The 19606-nt window shown below is 42.6% G+C and overlaps 3 protein-coding genes across 4 annotated transcripts in view; 2 read left to right on the top strand and 1 right to left on the bottom strand.

Moving 5' to 3' along the window:
* Positions 1 to 852: 852 nt before the first annotated feature.
* Positions 853 to 1384, top strand: LOC123349388 (taste receptor type 2 member 10-like). Its single transcript, XM_044987440.1, has 2 exons — positions 853 to 1004; positions 1141 to 1384. The coding sequence occupies exons 1-2, from the start codon at positions 853 to 855 to the stop codon at positions 1382 to 1384; spliced, it is 396 nt and encodes a 131-aa protein (XP_044843375.1).
* A 713-nt stretch (positions 1385 to 2097) lies between these two features.
* Positions 2098 to 18455, top strand: LOC123366727 (C-type lectin domain family 5 member A-like). The gene is made up of 6 exons (XM_045010426.1): positions 2098 to 2124; positions 6847 to 6942; positions 13713 to 13781; positions 13901 to 14037; positions 14864 to 14973; positions 16143 to 18455. Exons 1-6 carry the CDS (start codon positions 2121 to 2123, stop codon positions 16255 to 16257), a joined length of 531 nt encoding a protein of 176 aa, XP_044866361.1. The 5' UTR covers positions 2098 to 2120; the 3' UTR covers positions 16258 to 18455.
* Positions 15593 to 19606, bottom strand: part of LOC123366406 (C-type lectin domain family 5 member A-like) — a 32769-nt gene continuing 28755 nt past the window's right edge. For both annotated transcript variants that reach the window (XM_045010114.1, XM_045010186.1), the window contains exon 8: positions 15593 to 15810. Coding sequence is in view for 1 of the 2 variants with exons in the window: in XM_045010186.1 (XP_044866121.1) it covers positions 15760 to 15810 (51 nt within the window). In the remaining variant the exon portion in view is untranslated. The remainder of the gene's footprint in view (positions 15811 to 19606) is intronic.

The raw sequence follows: 19606 nt of genomic DNA, 5'->3' as shown, positions 1-19606 counted from the left end.
ACTGGTGCAAGAGGCTCAACTAGAGCCGGAAACACCCCCTAGTGCACCAGCAGAGAGCGGTTCACAGTCAATGGAAACAACCCTGTCACCTGCATCACTTCCAGTGGGACCAAGCCCAAGTCCACAACCCAGCGAGGAAATAATGTCTCCACCATCAAGGGAACAGTTCCAGGCAGAGCAGGAAGCAGATGAGAGACTCAAGGGAGCTTGGACAGTGGCACGGAGCGACCCATCACCTCTCAGCTCTTCTAATGGGTCCAGGTTTGTTATAGAAGAAGGACTTTTCTACAAGGAGACTCTTTCACGGGGGGCACAAAGAGGGTGGGAAAACCCAAAGACCAGGTCAAGGAACCTCTCCAGCCACTCCTGATCATTGAGGTTCCATTTCTGCATGTTTTTCCTTTAACTTTTCCTCTTTTTCCTTATACCATTGTCTTTCCTCTTCCTGTCTACTGCCCCTTTTGCAGCTATACCTACTATTCCCACTGTTTCTGTCTTTCCTGTCTCTCCTGAACGAGAGTTGTCTTTTTCCCTTTCAGCTCTGTTCCTGGAGCCCCTCTGATGATGCATCCTGAGACCTGTGAGCCTGAGTCAGCTGGTAGGAGTGTTTATTTTCTATGTAGACATACCCTGAGTTCCTTACAGGAAATGGAAATGGATTCATTGTGGTGGTGAATTTCATTGATTGGATCAAAAACAGAGAAGTCTTCTCCTGTAATTGATTCTGACCAGCTTGGCCACCTCCAGATTTTGCCTGCAGTGCTTGTTATTCCTGGCAGCATCTATTTCATTTGCACTCCAGATACTGGTTCCAGGCCAGATCAAGTGAAGATTACATTAATTGCAATCTGGATGTTTATAAACCAGTCAAGTCTCTGGTTTACCACCTGGTTCAGCATCTTCTACTACCTGAAGATCACCAGTTTCACCCATTTCTTCCTCCTCTGGCTAAGGCTGAGAATCTCTGGGCTGATGCTGTGGCTGCTCCTGAGATCCCAGCTGGGGTCATTTGTCTTCACAGTGCCATTATTTTGATGTGTTTATAGCAGTTTTCTCCTCCACACAGCTGAGCATCTCTCAGGAAATATCACTGGGAAAAAAATCAGAAAATCATTGATATTTTGTTTACTTTTTTTTCAGTAGTCTGGAATCTTTCTTCTCCTTCATGATATTCCTGATTTTAATCATCCTGCTAATCATCTCTCTTTGGCGAAACATCAGGCACATGCAACACAGTATATCTATCTTAAGCAACCCCAATACTGAAGTCCATGCTGGAGATGTTAGAGTTCTGATCTCCTTCCTTATCTTCTATGTGTTATATTTTATGGCTAGTGTCTCAATGATAACGGTTGCTATAGTCAAAACTTCAGGATATGGATGATTTGTGAAATTGTGATGGACGTATCTCTGTGGACTCTGTTGTTCTCACTCTTGTCAATCCCAAACTGAAACAGGCATTAGTGAAACTTCTCCATTGGACTAAGTGCCATCTGAGACAAGAGACTTGACTCCCATGGAAAGAACTTTTCTCTAGAGCTAGTGAAGAAATGGAATTTCCATTACATGAGAAATAATTACAAGAATGTATTTGTTTATCGTGTATATACTTGAAGACTGAATAAATTGGATACCATGTGGGAAAATATTTTAATGTCCTTTGGACTGTTTTGAGTTTGTTTGAGGAGCCCTGAAGAAAGGGAAAGCAGAGGCAGGCGGCTGCTGAGCAACCTCTGGCCAGGAAGGGGTGCTCTGGTGGCAGCCAACCCCGCAAAAAGTCCTGTTGCTATTTTTTGTGTTTTACAATTACATTTACCTATTTTTAAAGATGTTTTTCTTGCTTCTGTTGCTTTGTGAAAGAAAGTCAAATGCACAAAGTAAAGAAACTGGAGTGAAGGACGGAAAAACGTTATTCTCTTTCAGTTATAGCATCATTATTTTATAGACTAGAAACAATAATAGGTGAAAAAAATCAGTCAGAATTATGTATTTTGATTTGATAATATGTTTGTTAAAAATCTATACAAAATTTCAAATGTACACATTTTCTTACAGAAACTTCTCAATAAATCATCTAATTTTTCAAAGTACTAAGCACCCAGCAGCTCCAACTGGCCAAAATGGGTATGTTTCAGTGCTAAATGTGTGCCACAACTTGCCATGGCTGATTCTAGACTTGGCAGTTCATATCCCGGCAGCTGTGGGCTTGCCACATCAATTATGAAACTAAAACAATTGCTTGGGCCTCAGCACTTCTTTCATTACAAATTAAGCACTTGAGCAGTATGCTTACACTGCAATTAAAAGCCCATGGCTGGCCTGTGCCAGCTGACTTAGGCTCACAGGTCTTGGGTTAAGGGATTGTTTAATTTCAGTGTAGCTGTTGGAGCTCAAGGCTGGAGCCAAGGCTCTAGGACCCTGAAAAACTCCCAATTAACTTTATTCATTTGTCCTCTGTGAATTGTCCATTTGAGTTTAAAGTTTGTTAGGTTCATTTTTGAGTAATTCATTATGCTTTTGGTTTGACTATTGGTAACAGCAAAATTTATAAACTGTTATTGTCCCCTGTAGAACATGAGTGTTAACACATTAATTACTACAAGCTGTGGCTTCTTAAAATATGAGAGGAAGGAAGAGCCTGGGGTTAGAGCACTAGTCAGAGACCTGAGTTTCCTTGCTCTTTCACAGGCTTCCTGTGTAAACTGAGGCAAGTAACTTAGGCTCAGATCCACAAAGGTATTTAGGCCCCTAACTTTCATTGAAAGTTAGCGGGCTAAATAACTCTGTGGATCCGGGTTCCCCACCTGTAAAGTGGGATAAAGGCACTTCCCTACCTCACATGGGAATTATGAGGATAAACCCATTACAGATTGTGAGGTGCTCAGGTACTACAGTGATGGGGTATATACGTACTTTTGCTAGTGCAATGCACAAAGTGGCAGTGCCCTCCCGCTCAGCCCTCACTAGTTCCAGAGGTCCCTCACGCCCTCCTTTCAAAGAGCAGTTTAAAAGAGGAGCTTGGGAAACTTCCCTATAGACAAACAGCAGATAACTTACTTATGCTAATCATGTGGCTGCTGATCTGCAAAAGTTTTCAGCATCATTTTAAGTGTCCCATTAAATCTCTCAATAAGTCCTTTAGTCTGGGAGTTACAGAGAATGCCCAGAGATGTTGAATCCCACATTTCTCTCTCAGTGTGGGTAGACATAAAGTATTGTGCTCTCTTCTCCTTGATTAAGCCTCTCGAGGAATGAAACCATCATTGTCTTGTCTCATCCCTTTAGCTGTTGTGGACGCATGATGTGTTTCCTAACTGCAAGCTGTTTAGAAGAGCACACATCCTGTGAAATGATACAAAAGAGGAAGCCTTTATGGACACTGATTCTCTTCTGAGACAGAGAGAGCGAGAGAGAGAGAGAGAGGGGCACATACACAAAAGGAACCACAGCATGATCGCCACGGAAGCCAAGAAATATAAAAAATTGTGACCAAGACCCAAAGGACAAATACTGTTAATTCCCTTCCACAGCATCTATTCCAGACCAAGAGATACAATGGAAAAAGATTTTTGAACCATCCCCTCTGTGTGGTGAGCTCTTTCTGAGAAATCCTGTAATTCTCCTGCCTTTTATGACTATAATGGTTTCTTGGGATTGCGAAGATTTCAGTGGGTTGGAATAAGCAAGATTCACAGTCTCCTGTTTAATTGTTAGAGACTCCAATTGGTGTTTCTAATTGAGGAGCATGGAAGGGATATATAGAACTGGGCATAGGATACAAGATTGTAGATGACCCAGAAGACTGCTCACACTGGTGTGTGCTGCTATTTTCATGGGGCTGGAAGGATGCAGAGTAAGGCATTTTATACAACAGGCTGATTTAAAAAAAAAGTTTTGTTTTTTTTAAATTAAATATTGCCGATCAAATACCATCTCCTTTTACCTTTATATAGATGCCGTCTGCTTTTGCAAAATGCTCTGGGAGGATTCAGTCAATGAAAGTTAGGGGCCTAAATACTGTTGTGGATCTGAGCCTAAGTGACTTGCCTCAGTTTACACAGGACGCCTGTGACAGAGCAGGGAATTGAACCGAGGTCTCTGACTAGTGGTACTCCAGGTATAATAACTGCTTGGCTGCATTACATGATTACTATGCAAGAACTATCATTCAATTTAAAGGGATATATGTTAGTTGCCCTAGTTATTGCATTGGAATCACAGATTTGTTAATAATCAATGGAAATTATCTGTAGAGATTCAGTGCATAGCCCATCTATCTTATTGTACAGTTACTAAAATTTGAATAGACATTTTGAGCCAAATTCAGGTCTTGTGCAACTTCAATGAAGTTCAGTTATGTTACACTGCAGAAGAATTTGGCACACTCTAATTAAATACCAGTAATTAGACTCTCTCTCTCTCTCGCTGCACCTAAATGTTCCTTATTACTATAATGTCTGAGCACCTACTGAGTATTTACAACAATAATAACAAGAACAATCTCTCTCTCTCTCTCTTCCTTCCTTACCTATGAGAGGGTCCAATGGCATGGTGATGAAAATGCTAGCAACAGCCAGGAACCCTGTCACTCTAGCAGTCCCACAATGGCTGTGACTGGTAGAGCTGAAGTAGTGATAACACCAATGGGAAAATTTAGAAAAATCTCCTAGTATAAGCAGAGCCACAGGGAGCTAGGGCTTGTCCCATTGAGGGCTATGGATATAAGGACAGAGCATTGAACTGCACTCTGTAGTCAGTGGAGAGCCGTTACAAAGAGCAGAGAACCAGTGTGGTATGTTCATGGCAATCTTTGTTACTAAACAGATGAGCAGCAGCATTCTGTGGGAGCTGGAGCTTTCTCATTTGGGCTGCTTCATTCCTCGATATAATGAGTTGCAATCATAAAACCTGGAGGTTACAAATATGTAGATCACTGTAACTAGCCTGACACACAATCTTTTGGCCAGTTGCAGATCCAAATGAACATTCTTTTGGCCACCATGGCAATTTGCACATTCAATAGACTTAAGAGTCTGAGTTTGTACTAAGAACAGGAGTACTTGTTGCAGCTTAGAGACTAACAAATTTATTTCAGCATAAGCTTTTGTGGGCTTCTTAGTTTTAAGAATGCTTGATAGAGATCTTGTAGATGTTTATCTCTGCCTGAGGGATTGCAGCAAATATGGTTGTATCTTAGAGCTTGGCTGTAGACAATGGATCATTTGGTGGGTCCTGGATGGAAGCTGGAGGCATGTAGGTAAGTATAGTGGACAGTGGGTTTCCCGTATAGGGTGGTGTTTATGTGGTTTCTTAAAACTACAATACCCACTTGCTGAAGTGAAAAAACAGATTGACAGAGACAGAAGAGTACCCAGAAGCCACCTACTATACGACAGGCCCAACAAACATTGTAGTTTTAACAAACCACATAAACACATCTACCAATGTGATATATGCCATCATGTGCCAGCAATGCCCCTCTGCCATGTACATTTGGCCAAACCGGACAGTCTCTACGCAAAAGAATAAATGGACACAAATCTGACATCAGGAATCATAACATTCAAAAACCAGTGGGAGAACACTTCAACCTCTCTAACCACTCAGTGACAGACTTGAAGGTGGCAATTTTGCAACAAAAAAACTTCAAAAACAGACTCCAAAGAGAGACTGCTGAACTTGAATTAATATGCAAATTAGATACAATTAACTTAGGTTTAAACAGAGACTCGGAATGGTTAGGTCATTACACGAATGGAATCTATTTCCCTGTGTTATGTTATCCTCAGCCCTTCTGTGGGTCATTCAGTTATCACTTCAAAGGTTTTTTTTCTCCTGCTCATGATAGATTATCTCAATTGATTGAACTCTTCCAGTTGGTATGCATACTTCCACTTTTTCATGTTCTCTGTATGTATAAATATCTTCTTTCTGTGTGTTCCATTCTATGCATCCGAAGAAGTGAGCTGTAGCCCACAAAAGCTTATGCTGAAATAAATTTGTTAGTCTCTAAGGTGCCACAAGTACTCCTGTTCTTTTTGTGGATACAGACTAACACGGCCGCTACTCTGAAACCTGAGTTTGTAGTGTTGTTGTAGTCAGGTTTGGTCCCAGGATATTGGACAGACAAGGTGACTGAGGTAATATCTTTTATTGGACCAACTTCCGCTGGTGAGAGAGACAAGCTTATGAGCTACACAGAACTCTTAAGAGTCTGAGGTCACATGCCCTCAAGAGTGGAGTTGTTAATATAGGAAGCAAATAGTTCACTAGAGATCTCAATTTGAATGTCAACTGATAACCATCTATTAATTTACCATAGTATGTCAGTTATTGCAGTTATTTCCAATGCTAAGTCCACCACCATTGTTGACAAGTGTTGGTTTTATAATGGTGACTGAAATTACTGTATGAGGTAATCGTTTTCATAGACTCTAAATTCATCAGTCTTGGGGAGACTTGATTTCACTTGTGATCCATTCTATTATTGCATACTACTTTGGCAATGCCGCTATACCCGCAGGTGCTTCCTACCTAATAATCAGTTGAATGTTGGACTCTTCTGCCATGGACAGTAGTTTGTTAAACCAGACAGCAGCTACACAGATAGCTTTGTCCAACTGAAAGAAGGAATGAAGAGACTGAAAATAAAACAAACTAATACTTTACTAGTACAAACTTTACTAGTAAATGATGACAGCCATTCTATTTCATGACAAGCTGTCATAGATCCCTGTGTGCTCAGATATCATGGAGATGAGTGCAGACTAAAAACTTCATGTAGATCCCAGGAGGCAATGGAGAACACTTGCAAAGTGGTAAATTGTGTCATTTTAAACTTTTCAGCGCTAAAATTCAATAACATGAACTGGCAGCTGGTGATTCCTGGCTTGATCATCTTGGCCATTAAACTCGTCGGAATGTCCCTGTTCATTGTATATTGTGAGTATCAAACGGTATTTGTTATTTCTCAAGTGGAATTTACATTCTCTGGGATCTTTGTATTTAAATCTCACTGCCTCAGCCAAGGCCCATATAAATCCCACAGGGTGGCATTCAACAAGATTATCCATACCACCGTTACTGCCTTTGTCATCTCCAGGGTGGACAACTGTGCATTGGATTATGCTTGAAAACAACTCAAATCCTTCAGCTAGAGCAGAACTTGTTTACCTGCCTAAATGACTGACTGATGTGAACACATAATACCTGTGTTCTGTACCTTACGCTGTTTTCCCTTCCCCGCTCAGCTGCAATTCAAGTGGACAGGGACTTCGCTACCTGGATATCTCTTCTTCCCATATACCTTTAAATGCTCTTGTTGCCTGCCTCCATGGTTGAACTCTAGGAGGGGAGGGATGTGGCATTTTAATGGAGGGCTCTGAGTCCTAGTACTAGTACTTCCTACTATTGCTCATATTCTTCAATTTTTAACAGAGTGCAAGAAACATCTGGCCAATCTGTCTTTTAGCCTGCAAATGGATTTTGCCAATAGTGAAGATGAAAGAGAGTCAGCTGCTATATGGTGCTTGTGACCATATTTTGCAATTGGTATTGATTATTTACATTTTTATACCTACCTGGAGAGATTCCCAGACAAAACACTTTGGTAAATTGGAGTTATAGCCAAGAAAAAAATCCATAACTTAAGGAAAACATGTAAGATAACATCATGGTTCTCAAAATCTAAACATTTAAGAGCCAGGAAATTCAAGTTAATATTAAAATTTAAAAATTGTTTGAAAGTATAGGAACTGACCGTTAAGATCTCCTGAGCAACCTTAACTCTGCTCCTCTTATCCTCACCTAGCTCAGACACCATTCCAGTGACAATTATATTCAACAATAGAGGGCAAATTGACAATTTTGATATTGGTATTGCATAGGGCATAGAGGCCACATCAGGGATCAGGGCCCATTTTGCTAGGTATGTCAAATATACAGCAAAAAAAAAGCTTCCCATAAGAGCTAGCAACCTAAGTATAAGAAAAGAGCTATCAGATGGCTACAACAAATAGATGTGGAGGGGGATCACAAAGCAACAGTGAGCTGTCTATGACCATGTGTATGCACTAAGATGCATACAGTGGCTGGTGTGTAAGTTGGCATATTAACTGAGGTGCAACCTAGCTGTTGTATGTGTTTGTATTTCATAATAACTAAATCCTGTCTAATAGTCAAAGGAAGAAGTTTGCTGGAAGGTGCAACTTTCTACCTCAGAGAAGAGAAAAACATCAACTTCGTTGCTTGCACAACTCATACACAAAACACACCCTGACTTATACAGAGGAGATCACAGTTTACCAATAATATATCCATATAGTGATGATAGAAATGTGAGGGCTGCCCTCTTGGATGACACACTGGGACTGAATCAGGGATCTCCATTATTACACAAGTTGCTACAGCTTGAGCTAAAAAGTGAACTTCTTGTAGCTGGTAGCTGTAACGCTTACATCCTTTCTGGATTAGACCACAGGGGTTCCTGTAACACACACTGACTAGTGGATTACAAAAGTGCTTCCCAATATTGTCTGATCTATCTATCTATCTATCTATCTATCTCAATATATACTTGAGAGATGCTGGTCTTTGTTGGGGAATGTTCCCTTCCTTGAAAAGGGATGGGCATGCTTTGCACACACATAGTTCTTGGTCTCTGTTCCCCTTAGGTATCCAGGTACTGATCAGAATATAAAAAATCAGCAACTGTATGGTCTGGCTTTGGATACAGGGGATCTGTTTGTCATGTGTATTTCCCCCATTTGTATTTATTCTACGAAAAGTCTCTCTGTAATGTTACTTCCCTATAGGCCAAATTGACAAATTACACCCCCACCAACTCCACTGAGACACAGCCAATGCATAAATGGAAAGAAAGGGGAGTGGTTGTCTCAGAAGTGAGTAATCTGGCAGGAACATATTCACTTTGTTGCACAACACTGCCACAGCCAGTTTCCTATTTTACTATGAACTGACAATTTCCTAAGGGGTCCATAGCTACCAAAGGAAATGGCTTATGTATGTCTATAGCAACTGGGAGAGAAAGAAAGGACTGGAGTTTGCAAGCATCTCCATCTAAACCAGTGGAGATGCCCAGTGAATGGCCATCATGTGTTGTCTGCTGATGAACAAGTTCCAATGCCAATGGGAATCCAGTTGTATAACATGTTTAGAGAACTATAATTATCCCCAAATCTACATGCATCCCCTAGTATGGATTAGGTCTGTCCTTTCCCCAAAGCCATTCACAGTTGCTTCCATGATTGTGATGTGAAGTTCATGCTTTGTGGAAACTATAGCATGTGAGACAGGAGCTGAGCCACACATCTTGTAAGAGAAGAGCATGTTAGCTGGGCAGTCAGCCTTAACATGTGCCTTTGTCTGTTGCTGCCCTTTTTCTTAATTTTACTATTTGTGCCTCTCATTGTGCTGAGTTTGCACCTGAACCCATGATTGTTTTGGCTGTACATATGCCTGCATCACTTCCCATGCTCATAACTCCACCTAAACTTGTTGTCTGTATCACTGCTTGTGTCCTTGACCTCTGCTTCCTCTCTTTTTGCCTAAATTTCTGCATGTGTCTGATCATTTATCATTTGATGCTATTTCTTAGAATGTCAGAGATGCAGTACTCCCTCCCCTAAATGCTATATGTTCCAACTGTATTCTTTGCCTAAGAATATGCATGGCTAAGGAATGAGAGGCAATAATTAACTCTTGCTGAAATCCTTGGGGTTCCCAAATGCAATATTAATAATATTAAAGTAAAACAAGAAATGCACAACCATTCAAAAACTTATCACCCCAGGTGCACTTTATATTGAGTGTTATAGATCATCTCCCAGAGACCAACAGCTAGGCTTCTGTTCAGTTCCACAGATCTTCCCCACTCTGGGTTCTCAGAGGATGCTCAATTCCACAACTGAGGGGAACAGACCAGGTAATGTCCAGCCAGTGAGATTCTGGGATTCGCTGTGAAATTCTCTGGGGGCAAAAGAGGAATTATCTTGTTTGTGTTCCTGATTCCCCAACACTGATGTCCACTTCTGCAAAGTACCCCATTGGTTGGGGTATTTGCCCAGAGAGATACTAATATTTGTGTTTGCATCCCAGGTGGGGTAGGGGTCTGCAGAGATGGGATTGTCCCTCACTCATCATAGTGGATGGGAAATGGTTAGCAGCATCCACCTGGGATATGAGGTCTCGCCTCTCTGCCCCTGTGTCCTGAACCTTGTGTGCTACAGGTATACCTGTGCTTCTTATACCTGGATTTGTGTTTGTGCTTTCCTTGGAGCCCTTCCCTGCACTTCTGTACTATGATTATGTCATTGGTCCAAAGAAGTGACAGTCTTCTGGCTATTCACCATTTTTTGCAGGTCAGGGTTCAATGGGGAGTCCTCTGCTGCCATTCCCATAATCCCAGCAACTATAATAATGTTATCTCCAGACCTTCTTAACCTCTAATTTATAGTGTGTGTGTTCTGGGGTTTGGGGACAATGATGGGTGCAGCAAAGAGGGAAATCTCAGCCTTTTCAATTTTGCATTGTAAATCAGGAAGCTCATTTTGATAGGTTGGATCACAGAAACCCCCTTGGGAACTGCCATCTGATGCGCTGAGATTATCTCTGAGCCTGTTTTCCCTGGTAGCTGGGGACTTCAGTGCCCAGCCTGGTTGTGCCAGACATGCTAGCCTGCTACAAACACAGACCCAGGTTGAACCACATCCCTCACAAGCGGCAGGCTTAACTGAAAACAGCTTAAGAAGTGTTCCTGTCTCCAACACTCAACTCTCAATGGGGTCCAAACCCCAAATAAATCTGTTTTACCCTGTATAAAGTTTATACAGGGTAAACTCATAAATTGTTCACCCTCTATAACACTGATAGAAAGATATGCACAACTGTCCCCCAACCTGGTATTAATACATACTCTGGTTAATTAAGTAAAAAGTGATTGTATTAAATACAAAAAGTAGGATTTAAGTGGTTCCAAGTAATAACAGACAGAACAAAGTGAATTACGAAACAAAATAAAATAAAACATGCAAGTCTAAGCCTAATACAGTAAGAAAGTGATTACAGATGAAATCTCACCCTCAGAGATGTTCCAGTAAGCTTCTTTTACAGACTAGCCTCCTTCTAGTCTGGGTCCAGCAATCACTTACACCCCCGTGGTTACTGTCCTTTGTTCCAGTTTCTTTCAGGTATCCTTTGGGGTGGAGAGGCCGTCTGTTGAGCGAGCTGAAGACAAAATGGATGGGTCTCCAAAAACTTTACATAGTTTCTCTCTTCTGAGTGGAAACCCCCTTCTCCCTCTGTGTAGAATTACAGCTACAAAATGGAGTTTTGGAGTCACATGGGCAAGTCATATGTCCATGCATAACTCAGAACTTTACAGGCCCAGCCACATAGCCAGGAAAGCTCAGATATGGATAGGCATCTATCAAGGTCTATTGTCAGCTTAAGTTTTTCTTGATTGGACACTTACTGAATGTCAAGAAGCTGACCAAATGCTTCACTGAGGCTACTTAAAATCAAACAAGTACACATCCAATATTCATAACTTCGAATACAAAAATGATACGTACATATAAATAGGATGAATATATGCAGAAGAACATAACCTTTGCAAAGATATGTTACATGGCATAGCTGACATAAAACATATTCCAGTTATGTCATATTTATACTCGTAAGCATATTTCTATAAAGCATTATGGGGTGCAACGTCACACTCATCTCCTACAACTTCTTTCTTTCTGGCCTTCCTGATCCCCATCACAATCCACCTCCAGACTAGTGCATCTAGACCACTGCTGATAAAATCTTTCCCCTCACCCACCATGCCCCTCCTCTCTCTGAATTCTTCCACTTTTTGTCCTCCTACCTTCCATAGCAAAGACATGCTTCTCGTCCTCCCCTTTTAGGCCCTGCACAGTGATTCCCTCATCGTCTACCATTCTCCCCCTTGCTCCCTTGGATCGATCGAAGAATCCAACCTCACCGCTAACATCATCTTCTCTCAGGCTTTTTTTCGTGCCCTCTACCCAGGCTGGCCCAGGATGCTTAAGATGCTGAACATGTTCTGACCTGTTTGGTAAATGGTCTGTCTTTTTGCTTGTCTGGATATAACTTTTAATGTGGTTGTGTTCAGCCAAGACAAAACTGACCATTTACCAGAAAGGGGATGAGGTTAGAGAGGTCTGTGTAAGGGAAGACACAGGCTGGGGATGGTCTTCAGGCATGGGGCAGTTTTTTACTCGAAAGAAGGCATGGTATTTTGGCTTCCCATGCCTGGGGAGCATTCCCTGTCCCAGAATGCCAGCACCTGCAGTGCAATCAGTAGTCCCTTTCCAGGCCAGGACTTAAGGTGACCTTACTCAGCCCAGACTGTGTCAGCTAGTCAATCCATAAGCAACAGAGCCATAAACTTTATCTGTGTCCCAGCAGCCCCAACAAATAAACTCCTTTATATCCATTAGAGCGAATCCCTGTCTCTTCTCTGCAGTGGGGGACACTACGGCATGGTCACCTACCCTCTTGTCTTTCAAATAGTTCCTCAAAACTCACTTCTTCCCTGAAGCACTAGTCCACATCAGTAAAACGCTCGCATCAACCCCATAATTAACAAATAAACAAAAACCCATCAGGACAGAACCTTCCAATGTACGTGTTGTGCTGCCCATCTGTTTAGGTCACAAGATTCCCAGGACAAGAACAGTCTCTCCTGACATGTCTCATAGGGCAGTGTTTTTCAAAGTTCGAGTCACGACTCTGTACTGGGTCGTGGCATGCCAGGCACTGGGTCACTGTGGTCAGCACCGCCGACTGGGACGTTAAAAGTCCTGTCGGCAGTGCTGACCTGTTCTAACACTGTGCTGCACCCCAGAAGTGGCCAGCAGTGGGTCTGGCTCCTAGGGAGGGGGCCATGGGGCTCCATGTGCTACCCCCACCCCAGGCACCAGCTCTACACAGCCATTGGCTGGGAACCAGCCAATGGGAACCAGCCAATGGTAGCTCGAGGGGTGGTGCCTGCAGGCGACAGCTGCGCAGAGCCACTTGCATACCTCTGTGCCACTGACTGTGAGCTGCCGGAGGTAAGTCTTTGCCCCAACCCTGCACCGCAATCCCCTGCCCCAGCCCTGATTCTCCCCCAAACCCAGAACCCCTTCCTGCACCTCAAACCCCTCATCCCCAGCCTCAACCCAGAGTTTGCACCCCCAGCCCAGAACCCTGAACACCTCCCAAACCCCAATCCCCTGCCCCAGCCCTAAGCTCCCCACAAACCTGAAGCTCTTCCTGAACCCCAAACCCCTCACTGCCGGCCCGACCCCAGAGCCTGCATCCCCAGCCCAGATCCCTCACCCCCTCCTGAACCCCAACCCCCTGCTCCAGCCCAGAGCCCCCTCCCATACCCTGAACCCCTCATTCCTGGCCCTACCCTGCAGCCCTCACCCCCAAACCTCAACCCTCTGCCCCAGCCCTGAGCCCCTTGCACACCTCAAACCCCTCATCCCCAGCTCCTTTGGGTCATGGGCATCAACAATTTTCTTCAACTGGGTCCCCAGGAAAAAAGTTTGAAAACCACTGTCATAGGGCATCTGGCACTTAATAAATCAAGACGAGCAAATGCCGCCTAAGCATTTATTGCAACGTTTATTTTTATAGCATTAAAGATATCAGAGACCAAAAGCTAGGTTTTTGTTTAGTTTCACAGATCTTCTCCACTGATGACTCAACAGAGAACTCTTGGTCTTCAACCAGCAGTGGAAGAACAGGTAAGATCAGTGCATTGAGAGTTTGATGTTTGCTGTAAACTGTGATTGGGAGAGAAGAGTTCTTTTCCTGCCAATTAAATGTTGGTATTTCCCTTTCTTTGTATGTGCTCCTCCTACAGACTGCCCGATACGGTGGACCTTTCAAAGGGGAAAATGCTACTTCTTTTCTGTTCAGGAAAAGACTTGGAATGCCAGTCAAAGAGCATGTTCTGAAGCAAACTCTAGTTTAGTGATCATCAACAGCAAAGAGGAACTGGTGAGAGCTATTGTAGAAAGAGCATATAAACCATGAACTCTGCTTCAAAGAACTTCCCAGCTTGTCTTCTCCATCTCTGAGTTCTCCATGCAAGTTTCCTATGTGCACTCTTCCAAGTTCTCCCCTTCTCTCCATAGCTACACCCTACTTTAGTACCAATTCAGGGGCTCGGCTGTCTTTGTGCAGGCACAGATTCATTACCTGCTTCTCTGCTAGCTAATTGAAGACACCCACTCCAGGATTTATGATGCACCACAATGCACAGTGTGCTAGCATGACTAAGTGATTTTAATAAGCATACAAATAGGCAGGGCCCAGCAATACGACAGCCAGGCCCCCTGTGTACTATATGACAGATGTCAAAGTACTTGGCAGGGAGGTGATTGGGGAGAGACTGGGGAGAGGCATAAAGCCACAGGTGCGCATACTGATATGTCGCCAGATATCCCGCCATGGGAATGTGCTGTAATAGGCACCTTCCATTTCATAGGCTCCTGTTATGAGACATTGGCAAATCTGTTAGACATAAAGTCCTGTGAGAGCGTTGTCCTACAGAGAGTCTCTGATGGGGGATGGGACCTAATAGGCTTTGTGCTGGGTTTGCAGCAGGCTGCTGGGGATCTCTTGGTCAAGTTTGGTTTGTCTAGACTAGGAAAACAGTTTTTTGGCTAGGTCGGGGTTAGCTAGCTAACCCCAATCTTTTTTCCTAATCTGGACAAACCCAGAAAATCACCCCTACTGGCACCGCAAATAGATGCTAATGCTATTGAATTGTCTCTGGCCACAGGTAAGAATTCTCAGTACTCACTGTACGCTTCCTTTGCAGGAGTTCCTCCATAATAACACAAAAGCTGAAGATTACTTCACTGGATTGTCAGTCGGAGGAGCTGAAGGTAGATGGAAATGGATTGACAACACAGAGCTTAACACAGACATGTATGTTTATTCCTTATTATACCTCCAAGTGTCAGATACATCAGAGGAAATAATTGCCACAGGTGTATTGTGGAGAAAGGGAACAGAACAAAGGCTAGGATTTTCCTGTGCCTACAACAGGGAAGAGTAACACAGGCAGAATAGATGCTAAGGTTAAAAAGCTACTCCTGGGGGCATTCTGCGCCAAAAATAAAAAATTCTATGCACAATATTTTAAAATTCTGCAAAATTCTGCAAATTTTACTTGTCAAAATAACACTGTATAACCATGCCAGTTTTAATTATTTTGGTACTTTATTTCAAAATACCTGTCAGCAAGTATGTGTAACAATACAGACACACACAAAAATTCCCCCATGAACAGAGTTAAAGAAACGCCTATGACAAGTCAATTCCTGTTACTCTGCCCCTTGCCTTCCCCTCAGAGTACACAACCCCTCTCCCACAGAGCCCAGCCATGGGGCCTCCCCCCAGCCAATACACCCTAATCCCCTTTTCCCCCAGAACCCAGCCATGGGGTCCCCCCATTCCAGATACCCACACTCCTTTTCCCTCCTGCACCCAGCCATGGGGTCCCCCCTTCCAGATACCCACACCTCCTCCCCCCAAAAGCCCACCCAAAGGGCCATCACTTACCCAGGTACCCACATGCCCTCCTCCCCCAGAACCCAGCCTCTCCACCAGCCACAACTCCAGCCCTGGCCCCAACTGTGGCCCCACTCCTTGCTCTGGCCGTGGCCCCAGTTGCAGCTCTGGCTCAGGCCCCGCTCCTGGACACAACTCTGGTCATGGCCCTGGCTCTGACTCCCAGGGAGTGTGGACAGATTTTTCCATTACCTGGTAGGGAAGGAGGGGAAGAAAAAAATTGGTCACCACTGGTCTAGAGAGTGAGAATCTCCCAAGCTATTCTGTAGAACCAGATAAAGAACTCACTGTATTTGTGTGTGCATCAGAGAGAGAGTTGAATAGTAAACTGAGTGTGTGAGTGTCAGAAATGTGGAGATTGAAGGAGGTGTCAATATGAAGTGGCTTCCATCACTCATCAGGAAACTTCTGACTAGAAGGTGAAATATCCTTAGTGTGTCCTTGGAGTTATTGCATAAATTTGGATAATTCAGAATAACCGGAATGAATACCCTGATTCTCATTTCTTTTTCATCTCAACACAGATTTATGATACCTTTGAATAGTCACACCTCTGCTTGTGTTGTAATCGGATTAACTGTCGTGGGTACTATATCTTGTTCTGTACCAAACCGCTGGATCTGTGAAAAGAAAGCGTAACAGCTCCCTTGGACAGAGGAAGACTCTGGGGCTAACTGGAACTTGGGTGGCACTGTTTAGTGGTTAGAGCAAGCCATTCAGAGTCAGGAGACAGGTTTTCTTCTCTACTATATCGGCTGAAAGGCCTTGGGGTAGTTACTTTGGCTTTTTGTGCCTCAGTTTTCCCATCTGTAGAAAAAGAATAATAGTATCCACTTTCGTAAAGTATACCCTTGAGCTCCTCAGATGACATGCACTATGGTGGTGCCATGTACTGATGTTAATGCCCATATAATGCTGTATTCACACAAACTTCAGTAAATCATTCTCATATAAATTTGCATAGAGGCTTATTCTCTCTCTTACACACACATGCAGTCAGGGACAAACTTACCACTAACATAAGCAGGTGCAATTCTATTGACTTCATAATAAAATGCAGAGAATCCTTGAATTAAAATAAGCATGACGGATAAAAAGTGGAGGCTGAAGAAGACAAAAGTAGTGTTGGAAATGACAATGGTTAAAAACACTGTTATGTAGCAAGGTGTGGGGGCAGAGCAAGACCTGTGCACCCGGAAGACCCTGTTCAGACCAAGGACATTACAATCCTTGGAACTGTTGAGAACAAGACGATTTTTCTGGAGGCCCTTGTTAAAAGCAATATAGTAACTCAGCTATATTTAGCTCTTTGGTAGAGCTTTATGGGCCTGATTCTCTGCTCATTTTCACAGGAATAACTTCATTAATGTCTATGGAGTTACACCAGTTCAAAATCTACCTGACACCAGAAATAAAATCTTGACCCCACTGGAATCAATAGCAAAACTATCACTGACTTGAATAGAGTAAGGATTTCACCCCTAATCGTGTGAGAAATGCACAAACATTAGCTAATTAAAGAGAACACAGTTTCCTGTTGGTTGAACACTGTTGTTACTGACCACCGCAATGAAATACATGGAAGGTACACCACAAAGGGAAGTACAATGCTTGACACACTTCCTGTGATGTACAAACCGGAAGATTTTTAATAGCAGCGGCTGTGGTGATACGCTAAGATCGTATTATAGATGGCACGAATTGTTAATGTTTCTGGACTTAAGCCTTGTGATGCAATAGGGATGTCAAAAAATTTAAAAAAAAATGCAGTTTTGTTATAGCCATGTCAGTCTCAGGCTATTAGAGAGACAATGTGGGTGAGATAATATCTTCTTTTATTGGACCAACTTCAGTTGGTGATAACCTGAAGAAGAGCTCTGTTTAAGCTTTAAAGCTTATATCTCTCACCAACAGAAGTTAGTCCAGTAAAAGATATTACCTTATTGTAAAGAAGAGGCTTTTTGACAGAGCATTTTCATCTCAGTCTGTGGCAGGCAAAACTGAAACATTTATCCTGAAATAAACTGCCTTGTTTTGGGGGTAAATTCAGCAGTGCAACTGCTGGAGATAATCACTGAGGAGACTGTGAGCTGACCGCTCCCAATCCATACTTTTGGAGAACTAAACCATAGTTATATTCAAGACTACCCTAAAAGGTTACCCTCTCTTTTAAGGGATGACATCAAAGTATTCCTCAGTTGTACTAAGTATAGCTCAGCTCCTCTTCTATTAAAAGACCCCTTCAATTAAGTAACCAAATGTCAGTCCCTTTGGTGGTTACTTAAGACGGGTTTCACTATATATTTCATATACCCAGATTCTTGGTCCAATTTGTGCTGAAGACAGAGCCCTTACTGGGTTCATCACCACTATATTGACCCATTATCCTGAAGGATTGCTAACTGAAATTTGCTATTTGCCTTTTATTGTAATCTAAGAGTGCTGTTGTCTTGTTATGCTTTTAGCTTATTTGATTTATACTGTATCTTCAATTGTATCTAATCTAATCCATTCCATTTATATCACATAACCACAGTATGTAACCATCTATTGTCATCTACAAATAGTAGATGGATTTTCTGCAATATTCTGAAATCCCCAGTCTCCTCTGTTTCCCCTTTTTTATTGTGATCCCCATATATGTTAGTGAGGCTTAAGCTTTATATATTTCCACAAATACTAAACAACATGTCACTATGAATTTCTGTATATGCATACATATATGAAGCTTAATACTGAAGAAACCACAATCAATGACTGTGTATTGTGTATGACTGTGTATGAAAAAGATGACTTTTGTGAATTTACAATATTAAAAACAAAGTTTATTTTTAAAATGCTGTGTTCATGAGTATATCTTCATGTCACCCAGTTTGAATGCCTCATCTGGCAGTGTTGCCTGGGACATTCCTCTGAATATGATTTTTAAGTGCAGCATTTCAAGAGGCAACACCAGAGAAAGTGATGCCTTTTTCTGCTCTGGGAATTAGTTTACCCAATAGTGGAGAAGATTTACTAAGCAGCTGCTCTCAATGTGTACATATTCACCACATTATCAAAGTCAAAACTCAATCTAGGAGTCTTGTGAGATCTTCAAGTAAGCAGGTCTCAGGAGAGCCAAGACAGTGTCTTTCCCACAGTCAGTCTTCCTGTGACCTAAAGGTATGCTCTGTATCCTACTCCTAATTCATTAAATCAGTCATCCACATGGATTTATGTTGGATTGAAAACAGGGACCTGGAAATCAGAGGCTTCCTATCTCATTCCTCCATCCTCTTGTGCTAGGGTTGTAGCCCAGACATGTTCACCCCTAGTCAGGAATTTGTCACCAAGGTAAGGGACCCTCACCTCTGGGGAGTTAGCAACTATGCTCTAAACTGTTATGGCCAATGGTTAAGGGATTTTTTTTCTCCCTTGAAGGAACAGGTACATGTTATTAACCTTTTAACACAACTTTTTGTCTGGAAATGTCCTTTGTTTTGGGGGAGTGATTTTTAAGAGTAGTTGAGTGACACCAGGATGCACATGAATGACTTTGGAGAAGCTCTGCTCTGACCCGTCTGCCTCTTGGAAGCTCTGTCCTGGACATTTCTATTTTTGCGCTGTTAAAGGTGACAACAAACAAAATGAATGCCACCACTAATTCCAGCTCAATTCCACTTTCTAAGCCACACCCACTGTTGCTGGGCTGGAGCCTCATTTGAAGGCAATACAGCCAGGGATGTTTGCAATGCAGTGCAGTAGTTCTGCAAAATGCAGCGGGCACCTAATAATTCCACATAGGGTTTACATTTGCAGAGCACTGTGGACCAAATTCTGCTATACTTACATAGCATGAGTAGTACCTTGCTCCTTAAACAGTCCCACTGATCTCAGAGGCTACTCACAGGGGGCACAATCTACCCATAACTAATCTTCTAAACTACCTAAGTAACTATTAGCCCCATGAGGAAAGTGAGACACAGAGTGTTTATGTAACTTATTTGGA

The sequence above is a fragment of the Mauremys mutica genome, chromosome 1, assembly GCF_020497125.1.
Source record: "Mauremys mutica isolate MM-2020 ecotype Southern chromosome 1, ASM2049712v1, whole genome shotgun sequence".
NCBI classification, from domain to species: Eukaryota; Metazoa; Chordata; order Testudines; family Geoemydidae; genus Mauremys; species Mauremys mutica.
This window is presented reverse-complemented; position numbering and strand designations above follow the sequence as displayed.